The sequence below is a fragment of the Erpetoichthys calabaricus genome, chromosome 1 (assembly GCF_900747795.2).
Source record: "Erpetoichthys calabaricus chromosome 1, fErpCal1.3, whole genome shotgun sequence".
NCBI lineage: Eukaryota > Metazoa > Chordata > Cladistia > Polypteriformes > Polypteridae > Erpetoichthys > Erpetoichthys calabaricus.
The window spans coordinates 299702206-299724867 of record NC_041394.2 but is presented as its reverse complement, the minus strand read 5'-3'; the positions used below and the strand labels follow the sequence as shown (position 1 = coordinate 299724867).

At 37.9% G+C, this 22662-nt stretch overlaps 1 protein-coding gene across 1 annotated transcript in view; it reads right to left on the bottom strand.

Annotated features, from left to right (window-relative positions):
* The window catches only part of otogl (otogelin-like), a 224402-nt gene that overhangs the window by 84188 nt on the left and 117552 nt on the right, over window positions 1-22662 (bottom strand). The window contains exons 30-36 of the mRNA XM_051930831.1: window positions 17180-17297; window positions 16294-16373; window positions 11165-12246; window positions 9394-9571; window positions 8762-8904; window positions 8209-8232; window positions 8004-8096 (exon numbers count right to left, since the gene is read on the bottom strand). Of these exons, the coding sequence (XP_051786791.1) occupies window positions 8004-8096; window positions 8209-8232; window positions 8762-8904; window positions 9394-9571; window positions 11165-12246; window positions 16294-16373; window positions 17180-17297 (1718 nt within the window). The remainder of the gene's footprint in view (window positions 1-8003; window positions 8097-8208; window positions 8233-8761; window positions 8905-9393; window positions 9572-11164; window positions 12247-16293; window positions 16374-17179; window positions 17298-22662) is intronic.

Sequence of the window (22662 nt, the reverse complement as noted above, 5' to 3'; positions counted from 1 at the left end):
TCTGTGAGCCTGCTTATCACCCCGTACAGACGCGGAAATCACACTTCAGGATGCTCTTCGGCTTGCTGTCTGGTTGGGGGAGGTCCCAAGAGAGTTTACAAACCTCACATTTTCTTGAATGAGCACCGCATTAATAGGAATGTTTCTTGAATGAGAATTACTGAACCACATAAAAACAGCTTTTTCGACGTCTTCAAATGCAGTAGTTCACATATGTTTGCAACCTGAGATTTTTCTACTTTTTTTGCTCTGTCTTTCAAGAAAGTTGACAGTGTCGATGGCGAAATTCCGAATTCACTGGCAACGTCTTTTTTCTTTTTGCAGTAATCGAGAGCTGCAAAAAAATTAAAGTTTTTTTTTCTAATATGAACTGTTATAATTTTTCCGTGTCTGCTGTTTCTATAGGAGGGTGACAATGAGTTAAATTCCAATGGATGTTTTTCAAATGTTGACAAGCAATAAGTACAAGGTATCACTGAAAACCACAGGAAACAAAAAAGGCAAAAAAAAAAAACAGTACGAGAAAAGTTCGAAGAAAGAAAAAAAATTACAGTGTTTTCTGTTTGGGGGATCTGAGCTGCGGCCACAAAACAAACTGCTATGTGGATGATTCATTCAGGCATTTCAAGGTCTTTTGTGCACTTCGTTATAATGAAAGTATCTGGTGAATGTACTTCGTAGTAACGAGATTTCTAGAGACTCGTGTCATATGGGGAAGCAGTCGGGACCATAAAAATACTTCATTGTAATGAAAATTTAATTGTAAAGATATTCGTTATAATGGAATTTTACCTGTATTAAGTGACAGATCTTTTCCCCAATGTACTCCAGGATCTTTGAAAGGAAGAGACTTTAAAATATTTTTTATAAATTGTGGAGATGCTGCATGAGTCTTCAAGACTGATCAATAATTCTTCTGGAATAGAACAAGGCGGAAGGTGAGGGAAATTAGGCAGGTTCTGTCTAGCAAAGTTTCTAGCTTGAAAGTAGTGGAGGAACTGTGTTGATGAAAAGTTGTATTTGAAGTGTAATTTTTCGTAGGATGCAAAGACATTATCTATGTACAAGTCTCAAAGTGTTTTAATCCCGGATATTTTCCAGGTAGGGGTGCCACGGTGGCGCAGTGGTAGCGCTGCTGCCTCGCACCTGGGGACCTGGGTTCGCTTCCCAGGTCCTCTCTGCGTGGAGTTTGCATGTTTTTCCCGTGTCTGCGTACACCTGTACTCAGGTTTCCTCCCACAGTCCAAAGACATGCAGGTTAGGTGGACTGGCGATTCTAAATAGGCACTAGTGTGTGCTCCGGTGTGTGGGTGTGTTTGTGTGTGTCCTGCAGTGGGTTGACGCCCTGCTCAGGATTGGTTCCTGCCTTCTGCCCTGAGTTGGCTGGGATTGGCTCTAGCAGACCCCCGTGACCCTGTGTTTGGATTCAGCGGGTTGGAAAATGGATGGATGGATATTTTCCAGGTATTGAATAAATGTTTGAGAGGGTGGAAAAAGGTGGTTGTTATGTAGAGGTGCAACGCATAAAAGCTTTTCTGTCTTAAAATGCTTCCTATATGGTCCACTATTTTGAGAGAATGAAGGATAATTGGATTTTTAGTGTAATCATGGTAGTTTTGTATTAACTGGGGCACAGAGCAGGGAATATAATAAAAGTAATGCAAGATTATTTCTATTGCAGACCAGCAATTTGTGTCGATGTCCTGGTGTTTATAACTTGTATATTTGCCACCCAGTAATAAAACTGAAAGTTGGGTAGTGCCATGCCCCCTTCTGCTTTAGGTCATTGTAGAGTCGGCTTTTCAATGTGTAGATGTTTTGAATTCCAAATAAATTAAGTAATGATTGAGTCTAATTTCTTAAAAAATGATTTATTAATTCATATTGGGATGCTTTGAAATGGGAACAGCAGCTTGGGAAGGATGGGCATGTTAACAATGTTGATTCTCCCTGCTAATTTAAGGTGGAGGGCAGACCATCTAGTCACGTCTTGTTTAATTTTTTCCATGCAGACAGCAAACTTTTGTTGAAAAAGAGCTTTATATTTACTTGTAATATTTATCACTTGATATAAACTGATTTAAACATGAATTCTTATCTTTATGATTGCAAGTCACAAGCATGACAAAAGTGTGTGAGGCCTCCAAAATAAACCATAAAGCAGGCCAGGACCCCCACTGAATAGCTTGAAAGAGGTTCTCCTCTGACCACCTTGCTCCCCCACAACTGCCTAAAGGCTTTGGCCTGACTATGCCAAAAATGGGAAATCTAGTGTTTAGACTTTAAAATATAACTTAAAGTCTAAAAATATCAAAATGCCACACAAAAGGAATAAACCGTGAAAACTCTGGCTTGTAGAAACAAACAAAAATGATTTTTTTAAAAAATGAAGATTTTCATAAGTCTGCGTCCCTATTACTTGCCCAGAGAGTTTGGACACGTCATTGTTGTTATTGTTTACATCCCTCCTCGGGCGGACATGGAGACAGCGAGTGACATCATCCATTCTGCTGTTGCTAAACTACAAATGCTAATTGCTGGAGACTGTAACCATGTGACGCTGGACAAAACATTACCTGCTTTCTCCAAGTATGTGAATTTTAACACCCAGGGAAATAGGACTATAAAGACGATTTTTGTTTAAAGATGATACAGTGCCACCCCGCTGCCTGTGCTTGGGAAAGCAGATCATAACCTGGTTCTGCTTCAGCCTCACTACAAACCAAGAGTGAGGGAGCTACCTACAACCACACGCTCATTCAGGAAGTGGTCCCCTGAGGCAGAGCAGGATCTGAGGGACTGCTTTGGAACTACAGACTGGGATATCCTGCAGGGATCATATAGTGAGAACATTGAGGAGGTTGTTGACTGCACTACTGACTACAGTATTCCCTCGCTACTTCGCGGTTCACTTTTCGCGGATTCACGACTTCGCGGGTTTTTAAATACAAGTGATTGCCCGCCTATCGCGGAAGTTATGTTCCAGACCCATCAGCAACAGGAGAAAATCCGCGATATAGAAAGACCATATAAATAAACATTTTTATAGTTTAAGCCTTAAAATACCCATCCCACATGCTTCAAACACATGTAAACTTATAAAACACACTTTGTTAACACATATGATATGTGGATGTCGGGCTAAGGATATGAGTAACATCTCACTATTATAAAACATTTTAACTTCACGCAAGACAAGACAGTGAGACAGGAAAATAGGTGATGTACACCTAAAAGCCTGATTGTACAGGCTTTTAAATTATTGACACGCAGAGCGACAAGCAGCACAAAGCCAGCACAAAGTCCACTTCTCCTTAGCGTTCATTCAGCTCCCCACCCCCTTGACAATGCGAAGTGGCAGGAGCATACTGCGCCTCCGGGGAGGGGGGGGGTTTGAGCGAACGTGCGTTCAGCCCTCACACACCCCCATTCCTTCTCCTCCTTCCAAACGCGCAGAGTGACAAGCAGGCATTTTGGCAGAAGCAGCACAAAGTCCATTTCTGCTCTGCTGAGAGTTCAGCTGCCCCCCTTCACAAAGCGAGTGCAGACACATTGACATCTGATCGCTGCGTGCAGTGTGCAGTGTTGGTCTGCGGTGTTTAAGAATGCAGAAAGTGTTTAAGAGCATAGGAAGTGTTTAGAAGAGTGTGGGAAAGGTTTATAAAGCCTTAAAATATGTATAAATAATAAAATAAATATAGGTCGCTACTTCACGGATTTTCACCTATCGCGGGGGGCTCTGGAACGTAACCCCCGCGATAGATGAGGGATTACTGTACATCAACTTCTGTATGGACATTGTAGCTCCAGTAAGAACAGTAAGCTGCTATGCTAACAACAAGCCATGGATTACAGGTGACATCAAGAGCCTTTTGAACCAGAAGAAAAGGGCTTTTAAAGGCGGTGATCAACATGAGCTCAAGCGCGTGCAGAAGGAACTCCGAGTCCAGCTCAGGGCGGCGAAGGAGCAGTACAGGAGAGAGCTGGAGCAGAAGTTGCACAATAACAGCATGAAGGAAGTGTGGGATGGGATGAAGATCATCACTGGCTGCAGCTTGAAGTGGGGTGCCACCATCGAGAGAGATGTGAAGAGAGCAAACCAAATGAACAACTTCTTTAACAGGTTTGACCACCCTAACCCACTCTCACTCTCACCTCGGAGTACTGCACCCTCCACCCATCCTTCTGCTGATACCAGCATAGGAGAGAGTTTCCCCCCACCCACTATTACAACAGCCCAGGTAAGCAGAGAGCTGAGGAGACGTCGTGCCGGCAAAGCAGTGGGTCCAGATGGAGTATCGCCACAACTGCTGAAAGCCTGTGCGTTGGAGCTGGGGAATCCTCTACAGCGTATCTTCAACCTGAGCCTGGAACAGGGGAGAGTCCCGAGGCTTTGGAAAACATCGTGCATCACCCCAGTCCCAAAGGTATCACGTCCTGGTGAGCTGAATGACTTCAGGCCTGTCACCCTGACGTCACATGTGATGAAGACCATGGCGCAGCTGATACTTTACCATCTGAGGCCACAGGTCTGCCACGCCCTCGACCCTCTGCAGTTCGCATACCAGGAGAAGGTGGGAGCGGAGGATGCCATCATCTACATGCTACACCAATCCCTCTCCCACTTGAACAGAGCCAGTAGTGCAATAAGAATTATGTTTCTGGACTTCTCTAGCGCCTTCAGGACCATTCAACCTCTGCTCCTTAGGGACAAGCTGACAGAGATGGGAGTAGATTCATACCTGGTGGCATGGATCGTGGACTATCGTACAGACAGACCTCAGTATGTGCATCTCGAGAACTGCAGGTCTGACATTGTGGTCAGCAACACAGGAGCGCCACAAGGGACTGTGCTTTCTCCGGTCCTGTTCAGTCTATATACTGTACATCGGACTTCCAATACAACTCGGAGTCCTGCCACATGCAAAAGTTCGCTGACGACACTGCTATCGTGGGCTGCATCAGGAGTGGGCAGGAGGAGCAGTATAGGAGCCTAATCAAGGACTTTGTTAAATGATGCGACTCAAACCACCTACAACTGAACATCAGCAAAACCAAGGAGCTGGTGGTGGATTTTAGGATGACCCTCATGGACCCCGTGATCATCAGAGGTGACTGTGTGCAGAGGGTGCAGACCTATAAATACCTGAGAGTGCAGCTGGATGATAAATTGGACTGGACTGCCAATACTGATGCTCTGTGCAAGAGAGGACAGAGCCGACTATACTTCCTTAGAAGGCTGGCATCCTTCAACATCTGCAAGAAGATGCTGCAGATGTTCTTTCAGACGGTTGTGGCGAGCGCCCTCTTCTACGCGGTGGTGTGCTGGGGAGGCAGCATAAAGAAGAGGGACACCTCACGCCTGGACAAACTGGTGAAGAAGGCAGGCTCTATTGTAGGCACGGAGATGGACAGTTTGACATCTGTGGCAGAGCGTTGGGCACTGAGCAGGCTCCTGTCAATAATGGAGAATCCACTGCAACCACTAAACAGTATCATCTCAAGACAGAGGAGCAGCTTCAGCGACAGACTGCTGTCACTGTCCTGCTCCACTGACAGACTGAGGAGACCGTTCCTCCCCCACATTATGCGACTCTTCAATTCCACTCAGGGTGGGTAAAAGTTAACATTATACAAAGTTACTGTCTGTTATACCTGCATTTTTATCACTCTTTAATTTAATATTGTTATTTATCAGTATGCTGCTGCTGGAGTATGTGAATTTCCCCTTGAAGTTAACAAAGTATCTATCTATCTATCTATCTATCTATCTATCTATCTATCTATCTATCTATCTATCTATCTATCTATCTATCTATCTATCTATCTATCTATCTATCTATCTATCTATTTCTTGTCAAAAAATTGAAAATAAGAGAAAATTCTTAAACAAGCATAAAGGAGTGCCTAAAAGGTAATGATAAGCAATCAAGCTTCAAAGCACAATGAAAGAACTGTAATTCAAGAAAAAAGAGCAAAATAATCAAAATAACAGTAAATTCAGTGAGATGTACTGCTTGTAGTGCAGAAAGAAAGAGAAAGGAGGAAAGGAGTACAATGCAGAAAAAAAAGCAAGGAGTCGCAAACCAGGAAAATCAATCAGAGAGAAGCATCAAAGCTCAATATGCAAACCAAAAGACAAAATCCAAGGACACATGAGGACAACACCCAAAGAGATTACAAATAATGAGAAATTTGTAGTAATCTTTTTTTTCTTTTAAGTCAGATGATTGCACTTCTAGAAGAAGGGATATAAATATCATCACAAATGATGATTTCATGACAGTACATGCCCCAAGCAACCCATATTTGTGTCCTAGCAACCTTATCACAAAACAACAGCAGCCATCATAAACCAAGATGACAATAAAAATAATAAATAACAAAGAAATGAATAAAACTACTAATATTGTTAATGTAGCCACGTAATGAGTGTAAAATAACATAAACCAGGAATACTAGATTCAGTGAAAAATAACCCAGCCATGGAAAACACTCTTAAACTGAGAAATAAATTAATGTGTGTTCACTACTTATATGAGAAAACAACTTTTAGAAAAGACTCCACAAAACTTTAGTGTGCCACTGCCTGTGATCCTCTTTTCCTGTACCTAAATAATCAGAGGAAGGTCTCAATAGTGTTGACCTCAGGGTGGCCCTACCTCTTGAGGTATCACCCACAGAACACAAGGAATACACCCACATTTAAAGTGACACTACATAATTATAAACATAATAAAAATAACCTAACATTTTGAAAAATAATAATTAAAATATAACACAAAATTCAGAAAACCATAGTTGTAAATTAACAGTCTTCCCATACATTTAACAATACTCTCTACTTTTTTAATCTGGTTGACCTTTACCCTGTTTATCATTCAGTATCACTATTTTTGTTGTGAAAACATAATACATGTTTTTGATATCCCAAGACATTCTTTGTTATCTCTTAGTCAGAAGAGTCTCCATAGCCAAAAGTGTGAAGCCATGTAAGAAGCCAACTGTCGCCCCTTGATGCTAGAAGACAAGCAACCCAACAAGTGACAAGAATGCCTGACTCTAATTTAGAAGAGTGGAAAAGGAGGGAGGGAACACCCAAGGTGGCCATTAGATAACACATGGCCCCAGAAAAAAAGTATAGGACTGTGTAGCCTTTCTGAAGTTGTTTGAAGCTTTCCCTTAGCCAGGGCTTTACTGACTGTGAAGTTAGGGAAGAGGAAGGAAGAGCAACCTGGTGTTTGAAAGAAAGAGTGAGAGATATGGGAGGTAAAAAAAAGGTTTGTGGATTGGTGCTTTAGTGGGTACGTGGGTGAAATTACACAGGGGAAGAGATGCAACAGCAATGTTTCCTTTCTGATTTTATGCGTAATTTCTGTTTTGCCTGCTTTCAACCATCATTGTTATTTGGCTTCATTCTTTGGCTTAGGGATGCTATGATATATAACACTAGAATTACCAGAGCTTACGAAAAAAACTCGTAGATCCATCCCACCTTAAATCGCTTCGCACCTCTCCGTCAGCGTCTTTTGTCCTGTAAATGTGTTGATAAGCAGCAAGCAGCCTGCTATCACATCCCCCACCACCGCACAGTTTTCTCAGCTGTCTGTTTACCAGCGTGTCAGTTGCTTGGAGTTGTATAGAGTGAGAAGTCAAGCAAAATGACACCTTTTATAAATACTATATCGTTATTTGGAACACATGCATTTCATGTGTGTTCTGTGTCTACAACAATCTACGTACAGTAAACACATCGTTAAAACAGAAACGTTTTTCATGTTTTAGTAATAATTGACAAAATGTAGACATGAAGTGTATAATGTTTTAAGCCTGAATTTCAAATATCAAATAAACACTTTCACAAAAGGTACAAATATAACAGAACAAGTGCGCTTCTATTCAAGAATATAACTGCAGAAAAAGAACCCGCGTTAGGGTTCAACATTGACACGCATATGCTGCGACAGCTTCGGTGGCGCAATGGTATCAACTGTTGACCTCACCTTTCTGTCCAGTCGGTTAATAAGAATTTTAAAGGAATGTGTTGTGATATTCAGCTTTTTAAAACACAACCCAGAGGTTCCTCCAGTAGCAGTCTTTGCAAAAAAACAAAAAAGGAAGAAACAGTATCATTTATTAACATAGATAAATAAAAATCATTATTATACAAAAATATATGAAAAAACTCATTAAATTGCAAACACTTACAGGGCGCCTAATGGAATTCACACTCTGGAAAGAAAAATCAAAAGTTATTTGAAACATTTGACTGTTCATTTTGTATTGATGGAAAATAAATAAAAATTTGATCACAAAAAAAGTCATAGGCAATCAAAAACCTTACAAAAAAAAGACAAAATGCTGACTAACAGAACAATGACCCCACATTTCAAAATTTTTTTATTTCAAAAAAGGTAGTGGGAATCTATCTATATTGTTTTACTCAAATATCCTGATGTATATAACACATGTTCCCCTTAAAGAAAAAGGTCAGCTTAGACTTCTGCTGTTAGGATTTTCGATTTCCCTAGAAGTTTTGGTGAATATCTTAGGAGAACAATATTATAAGCTCATTTCAGAATGACTTCAGGACAATAGAAACTTTAATGTAAAGAATGCAAATAACTTTAACTCTGCCAACAAAATAGTGACAATAAAAGATTATTTTACAAACTTTAATAAATTATAGAAGTTATAATTTAACATACCAAACACCATACTTTAAGAGCAAAAAGATATACTCGTTTATTTACAAATTTACCTCACTTGTTGGACATTTTTCGATGTGAGCGACAATATTTTCTCTTGGTAAATTTACCAAAATATAGGAACCATTATCATAGAGTGCAACATTGTTACCATCAAACGTAATGACACGCAAGTCAGAAATAATGGAACAACGACCTGCAAGAAAAATAAGTTTACATTTAGACGATTTATAATAACAACGAAAATCATTCATGTGTTCTTTAACTGACTTGACTATAAGGACTTCCTCTCTAATACTGAATCCTGATTTAGTATAAGGCTATGAATCTCAAAAAGTTTAATATTTGCTGATACCGCTCATCCTAAACGGCATTTGTTAAGCCACTTCCGGTTCTGGCCTGCTCTCCATCCAAAGCCCTGTCACACAGCTCTCAGGCAATAACTCTAGTTTCTACCACATTCTGAATTGGTCACTGTTCAGGATAGGCTCTGAATTTAAATAAGACATAACATCACACTTGAGTGAGCCAAAATACCTCAAAACAAAATACAGGATTTAACCAACAGATATTTGAAACATTTGGCTAACAACATTGCTGCCATAAGAAGTACTATGAGTTACTAAATGTAAATGTTCATAAATACGTTTATATTGCTATCTAATAAAAGTAAAAATAATCTTACAGGGACATTCCCATTGCGGGCAGCAGGGGTCCTTATTAATTTGAACTGGCATTCCCAAGAGACCACAGTTAGGTTGAGTGACATTATTTCGACAATGCAGAGATGCATTATGGAACATCAGATGACCATTGAAGCAGATGTATTCACTACACTCATCTACCCGGTAAGAAAAAGGAGGCTGCATAGAAAAGATACATAATATAAAACAACATCATTTCAGCATATCCAGTACATAAAGTCATATAGTATTTCTTTTATCCTAAAATGTTAAGTGAATCACTTCCCTCCTTTATTTGGTAGATTACAGGATTTATGGTATCTATTCCTGTATAAGTACTGTGGACCACCCAGGCTGGCAGTGCCACCTGAACCCAACACAGACAAGTGTGGGACACAAGTTCAAGGCACACACTGATTTTCATTTTCTTTTTCCTCGTGGGAAATGCCTTCCCCGTTTCCCACAGGCACAACACAGTCCAAAACACAGCAACCAAACAACACTCTTCCTCTTTGTTTTCTCTTTCATCCTTTCTCCTCCACTGCTCGGGTCAAGCTTCGTCCTCCTCCTCCTGAGAGTGGTGGTTGTTGGCTCCTTTTATAAGGCACCGTAAGTGCTCCAGGTGCTTGATTACTCATTTCCGGCAGAACTTCCGGGTGTGGAAGAAGAACTGCCCATAAGGGCTCAGCAGTTCCTGCTGCAGCACCCTCTGGCGGCTCCTGCGGATCTCAACAGGGTTGCACCAAACTCCAACTCCCATGAAGCCCTGAGGGAGTCCGAGGCACTGCTGCAACCCAGGGGGGTTGCCATCTAGCGCCCCGAGGTAGGTAACACTCTTGCCACGTTTGCTCCCCTGTTCCTTCCAGTGTGGAGGCATCCCGGCCGGGCAAGTGCTCCAGCCACACTCTACAGTACATAGCTATATGGTATTGTGAAAAGCTCTTAATTCCATGAGGGACTAAGCTCACCTCCACCTTCCATGTACAGTGGCCATTCTCAAAACCTAAAGCACATGCCTATTGCTGGCTACACAAGTTAACTAGTAATCTGTGAAACTCAGTATTACCATCCACTACTTTCTTTTGTGTTGTAAACAAGGTGAGCAATGGAAAGAAAAAATAAATAAATAAAAGAAGAGCATAAGACATTAGCAAAATCATAAAATAAGCAAAAATGTATTGCATATGTTTGAATAAACCAATGTTCAAGAAATACTTTCTTCAGTGTTTTTAACTAACAAAACACATGAACTCGTTGCTTATGTTAACAGAACATCAATATTAATGCACTCAATGCAACTTTCACAAATGGGACCAAAGCTGATCAGCTTAAATGAAGCACTCTTGGTTGCCACATCCTAATCCATCCATCCATCCATTTTCCAACCCGCTGAATCCGAACACAGGGTCACGGGGGTCTGCTGGAGCCAATCCCAGCCAACACAGGGCACAAGGCAGGAAACAATCCTGGGCAGGGTGCCAACCCACCGCAGGACACACACAAACACACCCACACACCAAGCACACACTAGGGCCAATTTAGAACCGCCAATCCACCTAACCTGCATGTCTCTGGACTGTGGGAGGAAACCGGAGCGCCCGGAGGAAACCCACGCAGACACGGGGAGAACATGCAAACTCCACGCAGGGAGGACCCGGGAAGCGAACCCGGGTCCCCAGGTCTCCCAACTGCGAGGCAGCAGCGCTACCCACTGCGCCACCGTGCCGCCCATCCTAATCTATATTAATAATTAATATAATAAAAGCTTCTTACTGTACAAGTTGATGTTGGCTGCAACAAAGAAGGTATGAAGGTGCTGATGGTATCAGTTGCAGGTGAAGTGGTAGTGCTAGGTGGTGCAGCAGTCGTGTGATCAGTCCCCACAGGTGAAGCCATAGCAGTTGTGTGTTCTTGGGTTATAGTTTCTGATTTGACAGTTTCAGTTGTCTCAGATTCTATTGTTGTTGTAAAGTTATGAATTGTTGTGAATGGATGTTTGGAGGTCACTGGCAATGTACTTTCATAAGTTGTAAAGTCTGTTGTGCTTTGCAGAGTTGTTCTCATGATGGGCGCAACTGAAGGAGATGGCAAAGACGTAGTGGAGGATAACAACAGAGTAGTGAGTTCAGAGGCTGTGGTGAACTCTGTTTCTGTTGTGCTAGTAGAAGATGCTGAAGGTTTCCTTGTCTCCAGATCCATTGTTTGTGGATGCTGAGATGTAGAGGACCCAATTTCAGTTCTAAGTGTTGTTGAAGAAGAGAGCTTTTCTTCAGTGGATAAAGGAAAAGTTGTAGCTGTAGACGAATGTGGAGTGGTTACAGCTATGGTGGTAGACTGAACAACAGGAGCAAATTCTGTTGTTCTGTTTTTCATAGCTGTGGTTGTTTGTATAGCCTCTACTAAATACACAGTAGATCTGGATGTTGACACGTAGGGAACAGATATAGATTGTTCTGTTGAAACTGTAGATGGTGGAGTGTGCGCTGATGTTGCTATCTGTGTGGTTTTAGCAGTCTTTGGTTCTGTTGCTAAAGTAATCAGAGTATCCGCTGAGCTTAGCGTTGTTAAAATACCAGTGGAAGTCACGAAAGAAGAAGTCACAGCAGATGTAGTCATTATAGATGATGATGATAATTCAGTGGTTGTTGGGGTAGTCCTTGCAGTGGTATATTCAGGTGTAGCAGTGGCATTGGTCTGCTCTGATACAGTTACTTTTACTGGAGTGATCCTCATTTCTGTCACTGCTGACGTTGTTAACATTGTGGTAGTTCTTGAGGTAGCAGAAGGGACTGAGGTTGTCCTGTTCAACCTTGTTACTACCATATATGGAGTAGGAGTGGGTGGTAAAACAATGCCTGTATAGAATAAGCAGTTAAAGTGTAATAACATATCTACTCTCTACTACTAGGCACATTACATTTCTAAAAGGTATCAGAAACTGTTATACATGTTCCATTAATAATTTCCATTTTACTGAAAATGATAAAATAAAATTAATGTGCATCATAAAAATTGAAAGTACCATAGGTAAATTTGTATACATGTAAAGTATGAATTCTAATTTTCTGAATTTTGTTCGTTAAATATTGTGCTTTCAGTAATGTATTATTTCAATAGAAATTTTATGCAGTATGTGTAGGAAACATATTTTACTTAAAATGGTATCACAATCATCCAGTCATTCATCTTTTGGATGCAAAGAGACAATCTGCATTTCATATAGTTGAGACATACATAGACTAAGCCAACAGCATCTGGACTGGTGTCTGAAAGGAAAGAAGTGGGGACACATTATAACTCATTATGAACTGTTCCTGTTTTTTCTCTGTTTTGTTTCCCTTCTGGGTACCTGATGGGTACTTAGTGCTGCATTGATGAGCTACAACTCCTGCCCGTGCAAATGAAATCAGAATTATTGGGAGCTTAAAACTTTAAGAAAAAAAAATTGCCCTCTGCTTTTTATTATGGCTTTCATTATATACTTATGATTCTATAATAATTTCAGGAAGGACACAACATCACCTAATAAGAACTGTGTCTGTTATAACTGGAAATAATATTTTTGTACCTGAGTATATACGATAAAAAGTAGTATGTTTTAATTACATACTGATAATACATTATATTTGGAAAAATGTGTAAGTGTGCTAAGCCTGTATTATTAAATTCAATTAAATTCAGAATTTTCTGTGAATAAAATTGTTTTAAGCATCTGAAGTTTGTTATGTGCCATACCTAAATACATCATAGAACAAGTGGCAAGTTTACATACGTAGTGAGTTGGGTTTATTTATGGTGAAAGTGCATAGATTAAATTGAACTGAATACATTGAACAGGAGCAAAATAGGACAAAATTAGCACAGATGAACACACCAATCCAGGAAACTGGTTTTGATTCCCAGGCCCAGACACTGTCTGTATGAAGTCGGTACTTTCTGCCTGTATCTATATGGACTTTTCTCAGAGTACTCTGGATTCCCTTTCACATTCCAAAGGCATAAGAACAATTCTGATAAGAATAAGTCATTCAGCTCAACATGACTGTATAATGTGAATTTCCCATTGGGATTAATTAAGTATCTATCTATCTATCTATCTATCTATCTATCTATCTATCTATCTATCTATCTATCTATCTATCTATCTATCTATCTATCTATCTATCTATCTATCTATCTATCTATCTATCTATCTATCTCTACACACCTAACTTCTACAAGTTCTGAAGAACTATTATCAACCATACTACTTAGCAACTTATTCCATGTTGTCTATATAAAAAAGTACATTTCTAATATTCCTTTTGTGCCGCTATGCTCTAAATGAAAAACTTATTTAAAAGTAACAACTGGCATCTGCTGAATTAATTCCCTTTATAACATAAACACTTTCCTCTTGTCATTGTAACCTCTGTATCATTAAAATGAAAAGATTCAACTCATTCAGTTTTTCCTCATACCTAAATCTGGTTGCTGTTCTGTGGATCTTCCCTAGTTCAGTTATGTAATTTTTATAATAAAGCGACCAAAGTTGTGCACAATATTCCAGGCTAAAAAATATGATTAAATGTCTTTTATTACTGGTTTTTCTTGAACATGATACATTTTTGTTTGTTTGTTTGTTTTTTTACAAGATTCTGAATAACGTAGTTCTTACTTTTACCTTTGTTTAGTGATTTAATTTTGTTTATGAACTATTTATATTATTTAAGCATTATATGGTGCCACAATTTTTTCTAGTACACATTAAAAACACATTCTCCTGTTGTTCTCATGTGAGTCGGGTTTGACGTGATGCATGATGTCTTCTGGCATAATTTGATGGTAATGAACATGGTAAAATATCACTTGGTGAATAAAACAAATCATTTCTAAATTTACATTTTTAAAAGCTTATTAGTTAGTGTCAGGGTTGTTCAGTGTTCGCCTCTTTTTGCCCAAAGACTTTAATTCCGTGTCTTTGTCCCTAAATACTTACATGCTTTGATTTATTGCTTTTTGCTTTTGAGCCCTTGCTAGACCCTGATGATTCTTCTGTCCAGCCCTTTTGTCTTCATCTCCCTCTTTTCTTTCTCACAACAATCCCAAGCTTATTTTCAATCTGCCCTTAACAGGCATGAAAATATCAACAAAGTAATGATACAAAATTACTGTAATCTCAAAACCAAAATGAAATTAAATTAATATGTAAAATTTCTCTGCCCAAAAAAACTTCAATATTCTGCCTTTAATTATTTTAGGGGCAGAATATACTGTATACATCCATCCATCCATCCATTTTCCAACCCGCTGAATCTGAACACAGGGTCACGGGGGTCTGCTGGAGCCAATCCCAGCCAACACAGGGCACAGTACATGGTAAAATAGTGAACAAAAATGTAATCCTCAGTGTATTGATGATTCATTACAATGAAAAATATTTCAGTACTGTAGTTAATTGATTCTTCTCTCACCTCAGCTGCTATTTGAAATCAGTTTTTAAAAGCCTACATTTATTTGTTTTCTAAGAAATGTGTTTAATTGTTGCTAATACTTAGGGGGAAACAAACTTAGCAATTGATCATTTAAAAGGCCAAATTTGTAAATGGAACTTTTTCACATCCAGTCTAGTGTTAAATAGTATAATGTTAGAGACTGTACTTTCCAGCTGGTAATTTGTGATTAGAAACAGCAATGTATGATTTTTACCACTCTGAAAACCAAAAAAGAACAAAAAAGTGTAGTGGTAATATTAGAAACAGTTAGGGAGACAGATATGATACAGTATATTTAACATCTGCATTACATCATATTGCAAAATTTGTAAAATATTGTACTCTGTGTATAAAGCACTGTGGGACGGTGTCCGATGTGAAATTGATAAACAAAATATAAGTCAATAACTCCAAATGGTTATTTAATGTTTATTTTGTCCATGTTAAATATGCTTAATCATGTTTCTTAATGTCTGCATAAGATATAACACTATCTAATGCCTGGCATAATAAAGCTGCATCTTCATGTCTTGTCTTTTTTTCCTTTAGTGCAAAGGATTTAATGACTAATGAAAATTGAAATATAAATTCCAACTTACTGAAAACTGAGCATAGTGTAAGTAATTAATGTTTTCGTAGCATAACTAATATTTGTTGCAGTATAAATATAGACTAGGATGCTTTTATTATCTGAGGAGAGCAAAATGGAACTTTCATCAATATGGACTTAAATCAATATGCTTTTGGGACCCTTAAGACTGTAACTAATTTTAAATAATTGTTTCATTAAGTTTCAGAGTAATCCAGTTCAAAGTGATTTGTGATAGATTGACAAATGTAGCCCCTGTGTTATTTTTTTACTTGAAATAGCATTGGATTTTTAGAATCTTTATCTTTAATTTTGTAATCTTTACAGTAATTAAACAAAGAGCATTACCTGTTTTTAAGATGAATTGTCTGGTGATAAGTGCATTAAGGTTGCACTGAAGAAATGAGAAATTATCCTATCCTGCATTAGGCATTGAACCTGTATCCACAGTCCCACTCATTCATTATTTTGAATAAACACAAATAATACTGAAGCAAAATAATCTTAATTGGATTTGTATAGCAAACCGCCCCTACAGAAAATGGTTTATTTTGACTTCGGAAATGTGTTGTTACAGCATAAGAGTTCGCATTAAAAATAATGGATATTCAGTATATGTAAATATAAATATAAGTATGATAACTTTCAAGGGGATTAAATGCTTTTGCATGCCACTGTGTAATGATTCTACTTGGTGTCATTTTGTTCAGCTTCACATCAAGTATTTTAAACTTCTTCTCCCTTCACACTAGATTGAATTAGGAGGCTTAGAGGGTGGATGGATGAATGTATGGATTGTTAATATTATTTAAATAAATGTGATGTGAAAAATTACTTACAGTCTTCAGGGTAGACACATCTCCGTGTTACCTCATCAAGGATCATATTCTTAGGACATCGTGGAAAGCAACCTTCCACTCTAAAATAATGAGGTTAAATGTAAAAGAAAAAACTTATTGGTTTTCCATAACTTTAATGGACATGTAATTTTAAAAACGAATCTGAAAACCTGAATGCTTTTATTTTTGTAATAGTACACACTTTAAATAATCAGAAAATCTGAAAATAATATGAAACTGTGTCAAATTGTAACCAAGGTGGGTAAGAAGAACGGATGAGCCAAGAGTTTCTTTATTAAGTCTTAAACTCCACACAATCCTCTTGTACAAGCTACGAAAGATCTTTTTTATCATCAGCTATACAGAGACAGACACCACTAAAGTCAACAGCCAAACAACACAGTAAGAAGAGGGAAGCTCGGTTGGCAAATACAATATAAGGAACAGAAATATTGAGAATTCAGGAGAATTTAAATAACAGATAACAGCCAGTAAGATACTGACAGAGCATACCATTGAGGACGGGTAATGTAAACTTAGACAACCTAATAGAGCCCTGGCAAAGAATTAAGAACAACAGTAACAGGCAAAGGGAGGCACTAAAACAACTTAACTGTTACACTGGAATGCACTTTCAGAAGCACTTTTCCAAAACTTTCCCAGGACTATTTTTAAAATACATTAACTAAGTCTGATCCACCAGTGTAGTTTGTCTCTATTAGAATATGATATCTGGAGAAGATAAATGATAATCTGATCACATCAAGCTGTTACATTTTATTGTTTGAATTCCAGTATGAAGTCATAGCTTTACATCCTGTCTTTTAAAAAGCATGTAAAATTAGAAACAGTTGTAAAAATGTCAAAGAAAATAAGAAATACATACGGAGGTAAAAAAATACATTTTGAAGCTTCGGGGTCACTGCATGTTTTAACACAAGGACTTGAACACGTGTGATATCTCCACTCACACATCATTCGGTATGGAATAATAGTACTGCTGTCTGAAAGAGAAAAGACATTCACGGGAAAATAAAATGCACATGATTATACTCCAGAATTGGAACTACTATCTAACTAACTAAGTAATTAGTTTTGTGCATCTCTTTCTTAAGAGATGGTGAATATATAGTTTTAATTAAAAAAAATGTAAAACTTTTGAGCTTCACTTTCATTTACATTTGAATTCATTAAGACATTTTGAATGCATATTTGGTCTTAATTTAAAAACATAACATGGATTATAAGAAACACAAAATATTATGAATGTAAGAAAGATGCAAAACCCTTTGCCTGGAGATGTATTTTTGATGAAATACAAATTTATCTCTAAAAGGCTAGCTCTAGCAAGTACTGTAATTAATGAAATGATACATTTACCATGATGGCAACAGTTGAAAATTTGAAAAGTCTAAACTTTTATTTGGAAAAATGTGTTTTATTTATTTACTTGATGATGTTCTCCAAAGTAACTTAATTAATCATAAGTGTACAAAGGAATAATGAGAGGGTACAATACAAACACTAAGCCAAAGATATTGCATTGCAGCCGTCCATTTGTAGATATATCACAGATATAATAAAGTGCTGATTCACCTATTTTCAAACCTGCTTAATTTAGTTCAGCTACAGAGCATCAGGTGCAAGGCATTGCTCAACCAAAGATGATTAGCAAGTCCACTTTACTACACACTCATTTAGATATCCATGATTAGTTTCACCCACACCTGCCCAAATTCAAATTCAAAATCTTAGGGATGCAGGTGGGAAACTGAAGCAGCTGAGGAAAAACCCACAGTGTCTCTGGAAGTAAACCTGCAAATTCTAAGCAGAGTGACAGAGCCGGCATCTGACCTCAGTTTCCAGGAGAAGAATTCACCACTGTGCCACCTGATAGTAGCAGAAAACTTATAAAATCAGTTATTTGGATTATTGAGCATGGCACATTTGCACAGTGGTGATTTACATTTTATTGCTGTGTCTGATTTTTTCCCATGTACTCCTGCCATATTCCTTCCACACCCCAAAGTCATGCATTTTAGGATAATAGGGGATTTTCGAAAGTGGTCTACCATTGGTAAATGCAGGCATGTACTGTATATGAGTGTGTCCTTTTCTGCCCTGAGCCATTTGCCTCAAAACAGGGTAAAAATGGAAAACTGGATGAAAAAATGACTTGTATGTTATCTGTCTTATTTATGTTATTCTCATACTGCTCAATATATAAAACAAACATAAATATGGGCTCATGAACTGTGTAAGCATCCATCCAGTTTATAATGTACATCATAGCTGACCACCCTTTCCCCTTCTTCATTCAATGTCATATACATAAGCCATATAAAGATGGGTCTCTAAATCAATCTGTTAATCAGATTACTTGAGAATAAGATTTAGAAGAACACATTTGACATTGTTGTCACATCTCTTGGTACACACACCTCTGTTTGCATACATTGGACTTTGGTTGAACCCACAAGCCTGTCAAAGTTAATTGCAACTTATTCAGCTGTTTTGGAACTTGAAAACGCTATTAAGACAAGTGTGGGTGCTGCAGTATCCATGATAGTCCGCAAGTAATCAGTGTATACACATCTGTTTAATCAACTGAGACATTTCTTTCTTCCACCGCACTCCTCCATTTTAAGTGAACTCAACAGTTCCACTTTTGTATACTTTGAGTCAACTGCAGAACAGATTATCACAATTGACAAATAATGTCAATGTATTCCTTACACAGAAGATATGAAAGTTGCAATGAAATAGTCTGCACTTGCCTATGAAATCTTTAAATAATTAACCTTATTTTTAAAAAGTGTGTAATTCTGTTTATAAAGAAAATTATTACAAGCTAAATGTTTAGAATTCATTAATGTTAAAACACATTCCATAAAGGCTTAATTTTGGAGGAGGTTCCAGTTACTAATAATGCAAATATTTTAATTTGCTGACTTGGGTCAAGCTGTGAATTTAATATTTGCAGCAAAACAACATTGAAGATTTAGAATAAGGTAGGATATTTACAGGGAAAGAGTTGCAAAGGAGGGCTTAGTAAGGGCCAAGTAAGCATTTTCTTTAATTACATTGCACAGATAAATGACAGTGGAAAAATAAACTATTTAAACTGACTGGTGATTTCCTGAAATTTTATACCTCATAATGTATCTGTCATGTGAGCTAAATTTGCCAAGAAATTGTCTTTGCTTTTTATTAGCTGTGCATAATTAAATCTTTTCCGATGACAATTAAAATGACTTTAAAACAGATAATGGTGCTGCATTTTTTTCTTTGACAAATGCAATTTTTGAATAAGTTGTTCTTTTTTAAATAAATTGTGTTATTGAATCAAATTATTTTATTTTCTGAGATTTCCATTTTAATTGTTTACAAGTAAATACAGCCATTGACAGCAGAGGCAAGTCAGTCTGAGTTAGCTAGTGCCCAGCAAAGACAGCATTACATGCACAAATCCCTAATATCAACATTAGACATTATAGCTTTAAGACTTTTGATTTACTGTTAGATTTGCTGCTGGCTATGTGTAATATGAAGTGTCATTCAAAATGATACATTAATCTGCAGTGTGTTTAACTGAGTGAAGTGAAAAAGTTTTAAATTTGTATTAAACAATCTAAAGTGACTTTGTTTCATCAGTGCCAGCTCCTTATGGCTTTTCTAATGGAAAAAACAGATTCAGAAAACAGAATGATCTTTTTAACTAAAAAAATAATTTATACAAATTAATGTCAAAGTCAAATTTTAATAATGAGGCCAGTGCAATGCAAGTCCTATTGGATGTTTAACTTTTTAGTTGATGGCTTGAAGAAGCCAGTCTTCCATAGATGCTACATCTGCATTAAATGCCAGCTGATCCAGCACCTGGAGCTCAGAGTCGCTGAACTGGAGGAGGAGTTGGCTGGCCTGCGTTGTAGTAGAGATTTAGTGGACCTGGCCCAGGTGTCCTTTAGAGAGATAGTATGTATGATTTTAAAAATGGTGACCCTCAGCGATCAGTCTGGTAGTACTACTCTTTTTAACAAGAGTTTTTACTTAAATGATCTGGTTAAGAATATAAATAACAAGTCTGTTAAGTTTGCAGATTATGCTAAACTAGGGGAAAAGATATTGTAGAAACAGCTAACTTTAAGGCTTGGGCAGATTTGTGGTAGATGAGATTTAATGTAAATAAATGTCAGGCATTACAAGTAGGAAGTGAAAAGGGGATGATATATGAATGCACGATGCATGGTTTTAAACTTGAAAGGACACCTTATGAGAAGGATATTGGATTAATAGTGTACTCTTTATTATCTATATCAAATGGTCAATTCAGCGATTAGTATACTATGTTATATAGGATGATGTGCACAGCACAAGTCAAGGAAGGTTATGCTTAAGCTATACAACTCAGTAGGGAGCTCTTATCTGAAGTGCTGTGTACAGTTTTGGTCCCCAAAGTACAAGACAAAAAAAAATTGCAGCACTAGAGAAAGTCCAGAGGAGAGATCAACAGGTGATGTAATTAAAGCATGTACAATTACATTAATGCAATGAAGCCCTGTTGTCATTTTAAAGTAAACTCTTTATGAAGAGCACATGAACATATTCAGAAACTTGTTAAGACCAAATTTTGCACAAATTTTAGAAAGTTTTTCTTCACACAAAGATTGTGAGAGACAGCTGGCAGCTCAACCCGGCCAGGACACCTCTGAAATGGAAGGATGGGGGAAGGCAGCTACTTTTGGACACTGCCTCCCCCAAAACGCTAGATGCCAGCTCCCCTGGAGTGTAGCGGTGCCCTTTTGGAGTTCAGTTTCTCAGCCCTGTTAGATGCCGTGGGTGTCGCCAGGTGGTGCTGTGAAAGAACCTGGGAGTCATTCTTCCCTTATAGCCCGGAAGTACTAGGAAGTCACGAGGACGGAAAAGTACTTCCGGGCTGATTAAAGACCTGGAATTCTCCATCTGACTCGGAAGTGCTGGCAAGTCACACTTCAAGGTCAAGGACTATATAAAGGACTGCTGTGAACCCAGCAAGGGAGCCTGAGTCGGGTGGAGGTGGACTAAGCTTGCTGGGAGGTGTGGAGGAGAAAACAGATAGAGAAGTTAGAGAATTGTGTTTATTGTTGTATTTCTTGCCTGTTTGTTGTAGCCGTGGTGCTTAGAGGGCACTGTAAGAAGAGAAAAGAATTAAAGATCTTCTTAGTGCTTTTACCTGGTGTCCTGAGTGTCTGTCTGTTGGGTTTAAGGGGGTAACAGCGACCCCTAGCATCCACAAGATCCATAGACATATGGAAAAAATTACCAAGCAGTGTGATAGAGGGTAAGATTTTGGAAACTTTCACATCTCAACTCAATGTTGTTTTTGAAAATTTGGGTGAGTAGGGTAGGTCAGCTTGTTGACCTGGTCTTGTCATATTGAAACTGGAGTACAAAGATTATATTCAAACAAAACATAGAAAACTCTACTCAGATGGTGTGCAGGCTAAGAGATGAAATAAGATCACCAACCACTGTAACACAGTACTCTCCACAGCTCATAAACAGCAAGAGGATTAATGTATATGGATTGATCGGGTTTGAGAATGCTATGTTATGTTATATTCTATATATATATTACTGTATTTTTATCTGTTGACAATATAAAACATAAATATAAAAAACATAAAAGTTTAAATCTATTTAAATGCACAAAATAAATTTTAAAAAGTCTAAATATCCAGTAAAGAGTAGAAATTTTTTTAATGTTCAAGAATGTCAGTAACAAAATGCAATCAAAATTGGGAGAGTAATCCTAAAACAGGATTATAACTTTGATGCTGAAAGAGCATCACAAACACACTTATTTTATGTTAAGCATTTTAAAAACAACTTTTGAAAGCACATTTTGCCAGTACTAATATACAGTACCAGAATCAAAGTAAGTAACCTTACTATAACTATTATATGAACAATTAAGCAGTTTAAATTGAATCCATTCTAAGTTTCTGTTTCCGTTGAGTTTGCCCATTTTATTGTGTCTTGGTGAGTTTCTGCTAGTTCTTTCCCAAACCCCAAACAACTGCAAGAAAGTTGAAAAGGAGACTCTAAATTAACAATGTTAGTGTGTGCTAATTATGGTCTGATTCCCCATCCAAGGGCTGTTTCCTATCCTGACCCAAATACTGCTGAGATAGACTCCAGCCACTGCAACACTGAAGTAGAAAAAGCATGTTCAGCATGTTCCATAATGGATATATTTATAGATGAATAGGTAAGTAACAAATTATTCTTCAAAACAGACTTGTAAGCAAATAAATAATTGCAGAGTCATTTGACAGTGATTCACCTACAGGAGAAATCAATTTGAAACTGTAAAAAATATAGTACAAT